General features: G+C 38.4%; 2 protein-coding genes across 2 annotated transcripts; one reads left to right on the forward strand and one right to left on the reverse strand.

Annotated features, from left to right (window-relative positions):
• LOC18777825 (disease resistance protein RPM1) lies at positions 1764 to 5179 on the forward strand. The gene has a single exon (XM_007210516.2). The coding sequence runs from the start codon at positions 2094 to 2096 to the stop codon at positions 4935 to 4937; it is 2844 nt and encodes a 947-aa protein (XP_007210578.2). The 5' UTR covers positions 1764 to 2093; the 3' UTR covers positions 4938 to 5179.
• Positions 12015 to 14812, reverse strand: LOC18777387. Its single transcript, XM_020563948.1, has 3 exons — positions 14767 to 14812; positions 12421 to 14654; positions 12015 to 12299 (listed from the first exon to the last, which is right to left on the reverse strand). Exons 1-3 carry the CDS (start codon positions 14810 to 14812, stop codon positions 12015 to 12017), a joined length of 2565 nt encoding a protein of 854 aa, XP_020419537.1.

The raw sequence follows: 14872 nt of genomic DNA on the forward strand, positions 1-14872 counted from the left end.
ACAGAGGCATGTGTTTTATACAAGTAAATGAAAGCTATTCTAGGAAAACAGAGAAGCTATTCTAGGTAAACAGAACCTATTTATGTTGATTACAATTCTATCCTACAAATGCTCCTAATTAGATCATAATCAGATCATTGACTATTTTGTTTCCTTTTACAGGTGCAAGAGAGGTTAAGGAAACCTTGATGATTTGGTGAATCCCGTAGATCCCAAGAGTCATATGGCGAACTCCATAGATCCCAAGCCATGAATTTCAAAGGTATATATATATATATAATATCCTGAAATGCAAATATGACGAAGTCATGATTCTATGACCAAGACATTAGAGCACAAAGATAGTTAAGTTCATTCATTTGATATAGAAGTTTGAAGAAAATGCTATAACTTGAAAGAGGGCTTAACCTCAGGCTCAGAATATCATGTCAACCAAGTCCAATTATCCAGCAACTTAGTTTATAAAAATGGAACCCAAATCGTAATCAGCAGTACACCACTAGAAGTTTAATGAATAATGTAAGTCTCAGTGTTACGATCGTCGAGGTTCTAGTCATTCATGCCTTCGATTGCGTCCTTCATGGCCTTCTCGTTGCTGAAGGTGACAAAGCTAAAGCCAAAGCCCATGGACCTCCTGATCTCACAGTCGTTGATGATCTGAAAACACAAAAAGAAACCAAATCAAATCAGATCCGTCCATCAAAACCAAAACGTCAGAGTATAATCAAACAAATACAAATAATAAACAAAAATGAAAAGGAATCGATCGATCTTCAATCTTTGGGAGAGAAAGATCAAGTAACATAGAGAAACAGAAGATCAAGTAGCAGAGAGAGAACATGCGTCAAATGGCCCTTCGATTCGATGATCTCGCCGAACGGAGAAAAGGCCCTCTCCAATGCATCATTAGAATGATGAGGTTGAACAAAAACTGAAAATTTGGGTTGAAGATGAAGATGAGAGACTGGAGGTCGTGAAATGAAATCTGATATGGTGTTGATTAGAATTCCAATTTTATGTTAAAAGGGTAATAAAGGTATTTCGTTTTAATAATTAAAATAAAAAATACACAGCTGTCTGTTTTTGGGTTTATTTTGGGTGTGTTTATATACATTAAGTAGTATAGGGTCTTTTTATAGTTTTATGTCTAGGAATGAGTATTTAACTAATTTTGTAAATTATTTTTTAGTCCGACACAGCACCAAACATAGGTCTTCACTATTTTTACAATCCAACTTCTTAGTCCGACACAATACCAAACGTAGGTCAGTATTTAATTCAGCTTAAGTCAATCCGAGCAAATCCAAGACAGTCCAAGGACTTAATCCAGTCCATGACAGTTCGCAATACCAAACGACCCCCTATCAGTACTAAATAGTGAACGGACGGTGAGAAAATCATAAGAGATTGTATTCATTCACGTACGAGTTGCTGCTGTGGATTGCAGACTGACTCAGATTAATGAAATGACAGAGGATGCTGACTGCTGATGATTTTTGAGTGGAACAAATTAAATATTCAGGCACAAAGACTTTGAGCCGTTAGATTTAAATCAACACAATCCCGTGCACTGTTATGAAATTTATACCAGTCAACTTGTTCCACATTTTGTTTTTATGTGGCAACACGTTGTTTTACAGTCACGCCACTTGGTTTACTAATTAAACCTTATATTCAATGATTTATTTATTGTATAGTTTGATATTGCTTCAAGATTGGCAAATGTTAGACCATTTCAGAAACAAATTTCCTGGTAGTTCACGAAGGAAGATAAAAAGAACTGAGGAAACTACAAGGTAATGAGTGTAATGAAAAAAATTGACAAGTGCAGTGCAGTGCAGGTAGAGAAGAACAAAATGATCATTCTGACCATTTCTGTGGTAGAATTAAATTATAAAAGAGAAGGCCATTTCATCCACATAAAACAGTATCATTCAAGAATATCAAAATATATCATACAAAATTATCAATACACCATTCACACAACAAAACCCTTTTCTTCTAGCAAGCACTCTTCTCTATCATCTTTTCAGTTTCAAGTTTCAACCCAGAAGTTAAAGCACTAGCTAGCAGCAGTAGCAGCAGGAGAGGAGATGGCAGAAAGTGTGGTGAGCTTTTTGCTTGACAGGCTCAGCTCCGTAATAGAAGAGGAGGTGAGACTACTGTCAGGGACCCGAGCAGAGATGGAGGATATCGTCGAGGAGTTAGAGCGCATCAAGGCCTTCTTAAGGGTTGCTGATGCAAAGGAAGACAGTGACCCCCAGCTCAAAGTGTGGGTTAAACAAGTTAGAGATGTGGCTTATCAGATTGAAGATGCGCTTGATATATTCAGGCTTTCTCATTCATGTTATCATAGGCCGGGATGCCATGCTTCCCTTCATGAGCTTTCTTGCATCATTAACAAGTTGAAAGCTCGCCGGAGAATTGCTACTGATATTCAAGGCATAAAATCAAAAGTCAGAAGCCTCTCCGAGGGACATCAGAATTACAAACTTGATGTTGACCCTGGCTCAAGCAAGGTTCAGAAACATCACTACAGTCAAGGGGATGCTCTTTTGCTGGAAGAGGCTGATCTTGTGGCAATCGGCGAACCTAAAAGGCAGCTGATTAAGTTGCTTATGCAGGAGGGTGGCGACGCTAGACGCCAGGCAGTCGCGGTCGTTGGGATGGGAGGGCTGGGGAAAACCACCTTGGCCAAGCAAGTCTATAAGGATGCAAGAGTTAAGAAAAATTTCAAGGTACATGCTTGGATCACTGTTTCTCAATCATTCAAGATAAAGAAGCTCCTAAGACACATAGTTGAAAAAATCTTCAAAGTTATCAGGAAACCAGTCCCTGAAGAAGTTGATAGGATGGACACCAACCAGCTAAGAGAAAGAATAAAAAAATTGCTGCAGCACAGTAAGTACCTGATTGTTCTAGATGATCTTTGGCACATAGATGTCTGGGATGTCATCAATCATGCATTGCCTAACAACAAAGGTAGTCGAGTAATGATCACTACTCGTAATGCCTCTGTAGCCTCTGCCTCTTGCATGAATAACCACAGTATGGTCTACCATAAAGAGCCCTTATCTCCAGAAGATTCTTGGACTCTTCTCTGTAGGAAGACATTTCAGGAAGAGTCATGTCCTCCAAATTTGGAGGACATCTGTCGATGCATCTTAAGCAAATGTGGGGGACTGCCCCTTGCAATTGTGGCAATCGGTGCTGTTCTAGCTATGAAAGACAAGAAAAACATAGAAGATTGGGCTGCCGTTTGTGGCAGTATTGGTGCTGAAATTGAGGAAAATGACCAACTTGACAACATGAAAAGGTTGTTGTATCTCAGTTTCAGTGATTTACCATACCATCTCAAATCTTGTTTCTTGTATCTGAGTATCTTTCCTGATCTTTATAAATTCGAGTATATGAGATTAATTCGATTATGGATTGCTGAAGGATTTGTTATTGAAAAGGAAGGAAAGACACCAGAAGAAGTTGCAGAGAGTTACCTTAAGGAGCTACTGGACAGAAGTTTGATCGAAGCAGCAGAAATAGCTACCGATGGGAGGGTCAAATCATGTAGGATCCATGATCTTTTACGGGAGATTGTCGTTTTGAAGTCTAGGGAGCAAAACTTTGCAGCAATACAGAAAGCGCAAGGCACAATGTGGCCCGAAAAAGTTCGACGACTATCAATTTTTAACACGTTGCAGAATGTACAACAAAAGAGGACTCCTTCCAAACTTCGTTCGTTGCTCATTTTTGGGGTAGAAGATTCACTTACTGAGTTTTCAATACCAAAATTGTTTCCTAGAGGTCTTCCGCTGCTTACTGTATTAGACTTGGAAGGTGCCCCTCTAGAGACATTTCCAAAAGAGGTTGTCAACCTTCTTCTGCTCAGGTATCTTAGTTTGAGGGGTACCAAGGTGAAACAAATTCCAAGCTCCATCAAGAAGCTTCAAAACCTAGAGACCTTCGATCTTAAACACTCTCATGTCGTTGAGTTGCCTGCTGAAATTTTGAATCTCAAGCGACTGCGCCATCTCCTGGTATATCGCTATGAAGTTGAATCTTATGCACGATTTAATTCCAGATATGGAGTGAAGGTTCCTGCAGGAATATGTGGCTTACAATCGCTCCAAAAGCTGTGTTTTGTAGAGGCAAATCAAGACAATGGCGCTTTAGTGGCAGAGCTTGGGAGAATGAATCAACTGAGGAAGTTAGGCATTTTCAAGTTGAGACAAGAAGATGGGGTCACCTTATGCTCATCTATCGAAAAGATGCGCAACCTTCGGTCATTGTCTGTATCTTCAGTGGAGAAGGACAAGATAATTGATCTGACACACATTTCTTGTCCTCCTCAATTTCTTCAGCGACTATACTTGACGGGGCGTTTAGAAAACTTACCGCATTGGATTTCTTCGCTCCCGAACGTGGTGAGACTGTTTCTGAAATGGAGTCGGCTAAAGGAGGATCCTCTGGTGCATCTTCAAGGTTTGCCAAATCTAGTACATCTTGAACTCCTTCAGGTTTATGAGGGAGACTGTTTGCATTTTAAGGCAGGAGGGTTTCCAAGCCTGAAGTTACTAGGTATTGACAAACTAGATGAACTGAAATTGGTAAGCATGGATAAGGGAGCAATGCCTTGCCTAGAAAAGTTAATTATCCAGCGGTGCAGATTGTTGAAGAAGGTATCAGGCATTGAACATTTACAAGACCTAAAGCTGCTTGAATTTTTTGACATGCCAAACGAATTAATAAAGCGATTTCGTCCAGATGGTGGGGAAGATCATTGGAAAGTTGCTCACATTCCAGAGGTTTACTCTTCGTATTGGAACGTTGGGGGTTGGGATGTTTATTCATTAGAGATCACTGATGGGGAGAGTACTAGTCAGCAAGGTACTACTTCTGCCATGAGGAGGCTGGAACCTAATATTCTATGGAAGGCTTAGCTTTTGGTTCTGCCTTATAATTACAAACTGCAAATAATAGAATCACTGGAAGCATGTTTTATCAGAATGCTTCCTACTACTGCATACATATGAATCTTATAACTTCAATTCTTGTATTCTTTTATATCTTTCTCTACCCAAAAAGAACATACTTGCTATTAAGGTTCATTTTCCCCCCTCTGTACTTTTGTTGCAAGTAAGTAATTCATATTATTGAGAGCAAATTTTCTTTTCTTCTTCAATGTTTTTGGATAACATCCATTGAATGTTTTAGGGTTTAGGAAGTTCCTGAGAGAGCCTAAGGAGGTTACAGAGTGATCCTAACTGCTGCTAGAGTTGGGTTGACATTCCTCCACAACTAAAATTTAACAAATAAGCTTTGCAACTCTAAAACACACTTCTTTCATTTGGGAAAAGAACTTAATTTATATGTAACTAGGCAAGCAATAGCATAGCAATTCGTTGTACATGGGCTTCAGTGGCCTGTTGGATTTGTGGATGACACCCTATTTCTTAACAATTGAATCAAATTGGTTAGTCGTTGGATCAAATTGGTTAGTTTGATCCAACAGTGAAGAAATAGGGTCTCATCTAAGGGCCTCCACACTACAGAATGACCCTGAAGCAAGACTGGCAGAGAGAGAGGAGCAGTTCATTCATTAATGCCTCTAAAAGGTTGAGGCCCAATAGAGAATGTAATGTAGCCATCACTTTATCCATCAACCCCTAAAGCCAAGTAAAATTCTACAATTCCTCCTTCCATTGCTTACCAGCAATTCTCACAATGTTTGCAATATCTCCATTTTATATGGCTAGTTGACTTTCCTCGCCACTTCATACAAATGATCTTCCACGTTTCCTTGGATTGGAAATAGAGATAGGAAGAAGGGTCTGACAAATTTGCCCTTAAAAGAGTCACGTGCATACCATTCGATTTCGTTTCATAAAAAAAATCAATGAAATGTGGAAAAAATTGACGGTAGGGGCACATTGGCTAAAAAAAATAATTCGTATTCTTAATTTACTAAATAAAAATTAAAACATTCAGAGGGAAATAGAAAAAAATTGTGAAAATTTAGGACTGCATATTTGTTTTTATGGATTTAAAATGTGGGAGAAAGAATTCTTTGGCCAATAATATAATGAAACATAGATTTAGTCAAAGTGAATTGAATATAACAACATTATTTAGTAACAAGTCAAATTGAATATAACATTATTTAGTAACACAAGTGCATAGGAATGGAAAAATTTAAAAAGAAATAATTTGCCAAGTAACGTATTCGGAGGTGTATAAATTTTCTACAATGATGCTTTGGAGGTGTATAAATTTTCGATAAACAGAGTGGCTGAGTTCATTATCAAAGGCAAGATTGTTATATTCCTATTTAGATCGGTGCAGTAAATACAAAGTTATATTAGGTTTGATAGGAGTTTAAATTAGGTTATAGCTTGGGGCCCAAGACTTTATGAAATAAGGTAAGTCTTGAAGCCAATTAAAGGGGTCCTATTTATTTCCTTTTGCGAAAATCGTTGCTTGATGGGCTTAGAGTGTTAGTCAAGCCGGCCCTTGGTGATGAGTAGTGACGACTTGACCTAGTCCTATAAGGGGTCGTTTGGTATGGAGGACTGTAATGGACTGGACTAAATAATAGTACTGTCTTGGATTGGCTTAAGTTGGATAACACTTGTACTGCGTTTGGTATATGTTGGACTAGTACTAGATTTTTTTATTTTTTGAATTTTTGAATTTTTAAAAATATATCAAAGTGGATTTAATATTATTTTTTTGACTTTCCTTCTCCCTCTCCGCATCTCAACACTTTCTCCTTCCTCCCACTTGCTTCTTCTTCTCCGCCCTCCTCCTCCTCCTCCTATTCTTCTTCTCCATCCCATCTCCTTCACCTCTTCTTCTAATTATATTTTTCTCCTTGTTTTTTTTTCTGAAATTTTTTTTCTTTGTTTTTTTGTTTTTTCGAATTTTTTTTTCTCTGCTTCTTCTCAATCTACTTTGTCTTCTACTTCTCCCTTTGCTTGCGCTGTCGTCGTCGTCTCACAGTCGCCATCGTTGCACAGTCGTTGTCGTTCACAACCCATAGTTCAAGCAGCGAAGTCATTCTCTCATCGGTGCTCGTCGAAACTGATTGGAATTGGCTGCGTGTGCCTTTGATGGTCGGGGATTGGATCAGTTGCAGGCACTGGGATGGTAGGTGGTTGTGGATGTCGCTTGGGTGGTTGGAGGTTGTGGCTAGCGCTTGGGTGGTTGCAGGCGCTTTGGTTGTTGCAGGTGCTTGGGTCGGGACTGTCTAGTCCGCCCTTTCCAAGCGGGTCTCACTGAGACCACCTAAGGAGGTGTTTTTGGTGGGCCCAATATTAACAGTCCCACTTAAAATTAGAACCAAGTGAAAACAAACATGAGATAAAAATTTGTGTAGTCCAATCCAAGCTTAGAAGGTGTAACAAACAAGCCCTAAAAGGTTAAGACCCTGCTCTCGTCAGACATGTTCTCTAACCCTAATCTCATTATAAAGAGAGAGTTGAAATAGTTTCTGAGAGAGAGCAGAAGTCTTAAGGTGTCCGTGTCTTTTGCTTGTGCTGCTGCAATTGGATGAATTTAGAGATCGTGTATTCAACGAAGATGATGCCATGCATGTCTTTTATGTATTTCAGGTTGTGTGAAAGATCATGAACACATATAGAGAAAAGCTAACAGTTGGTATCAGAGCACATTGTTACTCACACACACTGAGATCGTTTTCAAGCATGCCTATTGCGATTTCTTTATTTGTTGATGCCATGATTATTTTGGTTATGTTTAAAAGTTCGATGACAGATTAAACATGTTTCTAAATACTATGAATATTAAAGAATTTGGAAAAAGCATGTTTTAATTGTCTTCAAAACTTTAAACCCGTTTTTGACCTATCAAAAGACCTTAAAACCCTAAAAATGGCATTATATCACAGCATAGTTGTGAGTTCTGTTAGTTACACCCCTCCCCATTTGAAAAGGTTTTTTGGGTTAAAAACAGACACGGAAAACCCCTAAAACACTATTCACTGCATAAAATAGTATTCAGGGCAGTTTTGGGGTTTTTTCTTTGATTGTGTTTTGTTTGGTTATTTTTGTGCCAGATAGGAATTTGCTTTTGTTATGAGAATCAACAAATTTTTCATAACAAAACCAAACATAAATACTCAAACCCTAAAGAAATAACCAAAGTTGCATCATACCTGAATTGCTTGATAAGTTTCTTCAACAAATAGAATTTGTCTTGTAATTTGTTTAAGATGATACAAGATAACACGTAATTTGTTGTAAGCTATAAGTAATCTCTTGCCACAAAGGTGTGATACTTAATTAAGGAAGCTTGCATATGTTATTTGTTAGTTTTGTGGATTAATGTTAAACTGAAAAACTGTTTTCTCTTAACAAATTGAGAATTGGTTTCTTGGAAAGTACTTATACTTTCTTTTGCAAATCCTTACAACATCGAATCCTTCCTCAATCAATTTCTCACAACTTGAAACACTCACTAGATAAAACTTCAAAAGATGAAAGTTTGATTTTTTAAAGTTATTCTTGGAATGAATGAGATCGATTATGATCTCACTCATGATTGTATTTAATTCAAGCTAGCTATTTCGTTTATGTATCTTATAATATGACTCCAAAAGCTTAGAAAAAAGGAGAAGCATTTGGCTTTTAATAGGTGTCACTCGTGTCAACTTCAATCATGGGAATCAATGTTATAGGATCTGGTTCAGCGTTCTCAATCACATCCACAATATCCCCTTCTTCTTCAAAAGTAAAAGCTTCATTCCTAGTAGCATTCTCCTCATACTCTATGAACTTTGCACAACCAGTCTCAATAATTCAGGTACCATAATTTGAACAGCAAAATCTAAAGCCTTTTGACCTTGTGGGATAATCTATAAAATGACAGCTAATCATTTTAGGATCGAGCTTCTTCTCTTGAGGGTTATAGATTCTAGCTTCAGCCTTACAACCCTATACATGAAGATGTCGTAGCCTAGGCTTTCTAGTAGTCTAAATTTTGAAAGGTGTCTTAGGCACAGACTTGCTAGGCACTCTATTAAGTATGTAGTTTGATATTTTGATCTCTTCTCCCCATAGGAAACATAACACAAGAACAATCCCTGTGTTCTTGGCTCTTGTGTGTGGTTAGCTTGAGAGTGACTTGGGTGTAATTGGGATTTGGGCTGTGAGTTCAACTGTGTAATTTGTAGGAAAGGTGAGAAGGTTAATCTCCTTTAGTTGTAATCTTTTTTGGGATACTAGTGGAATTTCTCGCTGTCTTCAAATTGGATGTAGGCTACACAGGCTAAACCATTATAAATCCTTGGTGTCGTTTGGATTTCTGTATTTAATATTTTGCTCTTGTTATTTCAATGGTTTCATGTCTACCATCCAGTGCAATCCACTTCTGCCGCGCACAACACACACATTGACACATCTCCACAATTCAAATAATAGTATATTCCCTAATTGGTTTTAAGCATATAAAAAACAAGGTAGAATGATAGATATCCATGAGATGATGCAGAACTGCGCATATGCTTAACTGAATCATTTTATACAGGTGAATTAAGGGAATGTAAATATTGTATTATCTCAATCTTTGTTGCATTTAATTTTATGCTGTCCCTGACATAAAAAAATATTATAACTTTAAATTCTTCTCAAGTCTTGTTTTTTTTTTGTTTTTTTTAATGTTTAATTGTTTTTCTGATGATGGTGAAGGTTATAATTCTGGCCTTGTGGTTGCTAGTGGAGGACCAGACCTCACAATCTGTTGGAATTTTTAAAGGTTTTAAAAAATTTACAGTTTCGATTTGTTTAATTATTTTGGTTGTTTTATTTTATTTATTATAGAGGTTATAAATATTTAATTTTTTGGTATTGTTTCTACTATTAAATGCCTTAATTTTCTGATTTAATGTGGTGAATGTTACATGTTCTTGGATGCCTATAAAGGCCACTCCTCCTTCACATTTGATATACGATTAGAATATCACATACCACAATCACCACCACATTCTGATTATCTACTCTTCTATCTTTTATACTTTCTCTACTTATATTATTATTTTTGGGCAATGGTTATGTGACTTGGAGACATATCCGTTTATGAACGTGCTCATAGCGGATCTTGAACTTGTGTATTAGGGGTTTTATTTTGGAGTCTTGTAGACCGTCAGTACTTGCACGTAGGGATGCTACAAAGATTTTAGGACAACGTCTTTAACATGCTTCACCATACCAAGCTCACTTTCTTACTTATAATTTATTTTGCTTTTACTTACCTATCAATTTATTTTTCTTCACTTTCATTGTAGCTTTCCAATTTGTTTATATGTTATTTATAATATAAGGATTTGGGTATTCTGCTAAATTGCCCCCTGACCTTGTACATAATTCTCAATTTACCCCCTGACTTTTTTTTTAGCGAATTAAAGGCTCGAATTAAATTTTATTATCAATGTTCCCCCCACCGTCAAAATTCGAACATTTCATCCATTAGTCCGTCTATTTGACCCACGTTGACGCTTGATTGAGGGTTATTTTCGTCATTAGGCGCGGATTGAATTAGCAACCTCTCCTCTCTCATACACTTCGCACTTCTCTTTCACATTGGTAGGGTAGGGTTAGAAAGGGACCGGAATTTGGGCGGGAAAAAGGACGAAATCGAAGGTTGGAATCGAACGAAATTGAAGGTTGCTGAGAGAGAGAGAGAGAGAGAGAGAGAGAGAGAGAGAGAGAGAGAGAGAGAGAGAGAGAGAGAGAGAGAGAGAGAGATAGATAGAGATGAGGACGAACGCACACAGAGGGAGTTCAGAGTTGGAAGATGGCAATCCATGGATGTTGCCATCACGGGTCTGCTACTGTGGGAAGGTTGCAAAAATTCAGACTTCGTGGACCTCTTCACATCCAGGACGAAGATTTTATGTTTGTGCGCAGGTGAGTTGAATTTTGAAGTTTGGGTTTCAAATTTGCAGTTTTGAATTTCCACCTTTTAAAACTGTGTGTTTGCAGAAACGTTGTCAAATGTGGGAGTGGGGTGACCCTGTTATGTGCAATAGATCTAAGCAAATAATTCCAAGGACTGTTGAGGAGAATTAACAGTTTGGAAGCAGAAAAAAAGAAAGGGAATTCGAAGCTGAAAAACCCATGATTTTGGGTGTCATTGTGCATGTTTGGGGTTATTTTGTGCTTGATTTTGAATGAAGATAAAGGCACAAATGAGCAGCTGTAGAAATAGATGGGTAGTTGGCATTTTGTAAGGGCTAGAAAAGGATGAGTGCTTGGCATTTTGTAATGGTTAGAAAGATGGGTAATTGGCAATTTGTAATGGTGAGAAAGAGATGGATGATTGACTTTTTGTAAGGGTAAGAAATGGTGTGTAATTGACAATGTAAGAACTGTTTTGGTGAATGAAAATGCAAGCTGTCATTTTGACCATTGAAATAGTAACTATCACACCAAATGAACTGCACTTCAAAGGCCAAAATATACAACATTTGAATTCACATGTGATTACATAAAAGCTTGTCCAAATTCAGTTTCAAAAATACATCTTCATCCATTCACTTCATATCAAAATCAGTTCAACAATATACTAGCAAATAGATTACAAACCAAGATGATCTAGAACACCAAAATAAACATAACAACTCTTGAACCATTCACTTCAAATTGCTGACTAAACTCTCCATGGCCTTATTCGTTTTGCTGGAGATTTTAACCTAGGCCTTTTTGGAGAAGTTACCATAGGTTGAGGTTGTGAACTTGAACCTTGATGAGCTTGTGAACTTTGGGCAGGTTGTGGAGGAGCTTGTGACCTTGGGGCAGGTTGTGAAGGACCTTGTGAATGTGGGACAGATTGTGAAGGAGCTTGTTTACTTAGGGCAGGTCCTGAAGGAGCTTGTGAACTTGGGGCAGGTCCTGAAGGAGCTTGTGAACTTTGGCCAGCTTGTGAATCAGCAAATAGATTGGTCTTCCTTATGACATAGGGGGCCTGAGCTCCTATTTTCACCTGTTCCAAGCATAGATCCCTTAAGCCTTCAATAATGCAATGATTGATTCAAAGCACACCACAATAATCCAAGTACTTACATTAAACTTTGGTCTGGCCTGAGTTTGTTGTTGTTCACTGACAACACCTCTGCCTCTCTTAACACCTCTGACAGTTGTTGTTCCACTTGCAGTTGTTCCACTTGCATTGACACTTGTAGTATCAACATCTCCATTACCAGTTGTAGCTCCTTTTCCCTTTGCACCTATTCCCCTCACAGCTCCTCTTCCCCTTCTACCGCATCTTGCTCTACCTCTAGGTTGCCCCTTCATTGTCAAGAACAACAAATCACATGTTAATATAGTAAAAACAGTCCAATCACATATTAACATAGCCATTTTCAACAAAAAGAAATATGTAAACAAACAAATTAAGAACAATTATAACCTGTCCAAGTTGGGGACAGCCAGCAAAATTGTGACCTTCTTGTCCACAGTTGCGGCATGTCATTACAATGCCATACCTTTTAAGTTTTGTTGCCCCTTTTGGTATTTCATCAGCTTCTCTATTTCTGCTAAGTTTGGGCCTTCCTGGTTGGATGTGATAAACAGGTGGCTTGATAGGTACATGCCCTGTTTTTCTCCAATATGCTTGACTAGGCATTGGAGATATATAGCCCTCATAAGCCCTATCATATGCCGGCCTTTTGTAAAGTGCATGCACAAAATCCAGAGGGCTGTGCTCACTCTTTGCTATTGAAGCCAAGGCATGTGGACAAGGAATTCCACTTAAGTCCCATTTTCTGCAGGTACATGTATGCCTTTCTAAATCCACAACAAACATAGCTCCCAACATGCTATTAACTTGATACTTCCCCCCACCAGCATACGAAGCTATGCAGTGGCCACTTTCAATTGAATTCTTCTCCACAATACCAAATATTCTTGGACCAACCTCATGGGGCCACACTGTCTCTCTAAGTCTAGCCATTCTAAGCATCAAGTAGGTTCTAATTCTCTCCAAAAGAGTAACAATGGGCTTATCTCTTGGTTCTAGAATTGCAGCATTAAAACACTCACACAAGTTGTTTAGAAGTATATCACACTTTGGGACTGTACTAAAGTGTGATCTACTCCAATGAGCAGCTGGTCTCTCCTGAACCCACTTATAAGCTGCCTGAGATTGACTCAACATCTGCTCCATTTCAGCTTCAAATACAGGTATTGTTGTTGCTCTAGCTGCTGCCCACAACCTCTGCTTGAAAGCTGCACCAGTATAGCCTGCAAGCTTGAAATTATTGTGCAAGTGCCTCACACAATGCCTGTGCTCAGCATTGGGCATCAAAGCATGAAGGGCATTCCCCAAACCCTTTTGCTTATCAGTAATGAAAACCCATCCATTGCCATTTTCAATACCTACATCTTGAAAGAATATGTCAAAGAACCAACCCCAAGTCTCTGTATTTTCAACTTCAACAACCGCAAAAGCAATTGGATACATCCCATTATTTCCATCAATCCCAACTGCACTTAGAATCTGTCCTGGATGAGAACCCTTAACATGGCACCCATCAAAACCCACCACTGGTCTACATCCTTCCACAAATCCCTTTTTAAGTGCTCCAAAACATACATAAATCCTCTTGAAAATAGGATTCTCACCTTGCAATTCAGTTTTCACAATAACAGTACTTCCAGGGTTATTGCTCTTTAACTCTTCACAATAATCCCACAACTTACCATATTGCTCTTCAATACTACCTAGAATTCTCTTTTTTGCAAAACTCTTGGCGTTATAAACTTGAGCCTCAGTTACATCTATGGCATAATGTTTCCTTAATAACTTCATGAAATCTGTCACTTTCATATTGGGATTATCTCTTAACTCCTCATCAAACCTCTTAGACAGCCATGATGAAGTGGCATACTTGGTTCTTTGCCTCCTTCCACATGTATGCCTTGGAACATATGTCTTAATCCTTGTACTTGGACCTTTCCCCACATGAGAAGCATATAGCATCCAAGGACATGGAACCTTTTGTTTTTTATCTCCTTCACATTTGAGCCTCACCCTATTCGAATCATTCCTCACCCACTTCAATGGCCTTGCACATGAAACTGCATAATACCTTATTGCTTCTTTACACTGCTCCATGTTGGTAAATTCCATTCCCAAATGAAATGTTGGCTTCAGCAAATCAGATTCTCTTCTAAACTGCTTAAATCTAGGAGCTTTTCTTCTGCGGCTACGGTTTTTCACACCTTCACCCTCATCAGATTCTTCATCAAGACTTACAAGATCGTCGGTATTGTAGTCTTCACTGTCAACCTCACCAGGTTCTTCATTGTATTCATCATTTTCTTCATCAACTACATGTTTATCAAACAAGTTATCATCCTCTTCCAAGACTGTCTTCAACCCTTCTTCATCTGAATGCTCGAACTCGGAGTCAATCAACTCAATGTCTGTCTCACTATCATCATCTTCAGCCTCTTCTACACTATCATCATCTTCACTATCATCTGCCTCATTATCTCCCTCCTTATGTACCTCATCATAACCATCATCATCTAAATCAACATCCACTTCTACAAACTGGTTCCCTAACTCACCAACATCAGTTTCAGTTTCAACTTCTACTTCCAACCCCAATTGTGGAGTAGATGCAGATGCATGGCTCTCTGGGAAATGCGGTTGATTCTTATATGAGAGATATAAAGGTTGAACTCTAGAAGTAGGTGTATATACTCCACAAACTCAACTACATGGGCATCTACTTCAATTGGAACAAACCCCCTTCTTTTGTTCCAGTAGTGGTACTGTATTTTTTTATGGTCATATCCTAGAGAGATAGCAACATCAAACAGGTCAAGCATTGACAGGTGGTCAGCATTACAGT

This window comes from Prunus persica, chromosome G5, assembly GCF_000346465.2.
Source record: "Prunus persica cultivar Lovell chromosome G5, Prunus_persica_NCBIv2, whole genome shotgun sequence".
Classification (NCBI taxonomy): domain Eukaryota; kingdom Viridiplantae; phylum Streptophyta; class Magnoliopsida; order Rosales; family Rosaceae; genus Prunus; species Prunus persica.

Excerpts from the sequence above, each read along its gene's own strand:
- LOC18777825 (XM_007210516.2), top strand. The coding sequence starts at position 2,094 with ATGGCAGAAAGTGTGGTGAGCTTTTTGCTTGACAGGCTCAGCTCCGTA.
- LOC18777387 (XM_020563948.1), bottom strand. The coding sequence starts at position 14,812 with ATGACCATAAAAAAATACAGTACCACTACTGGAACAAAAGAAGGGG. Across the intron at positions 14,655-14,766 it reads TACTGGAACAAAAGAAGGGG|AGAGCCATGCATCTGCATCT; the intron begins GTTTGTTCCAAT and ends CGCATTTCCCAG. Across the intron at positions 12,300-12,420 it reads GCTGTCCCCAACTTGGACAG|GGGCAACCTAGAGGTAGAGC; the intron begins GTTATAATTGTT and ends TTGACAATGAAG.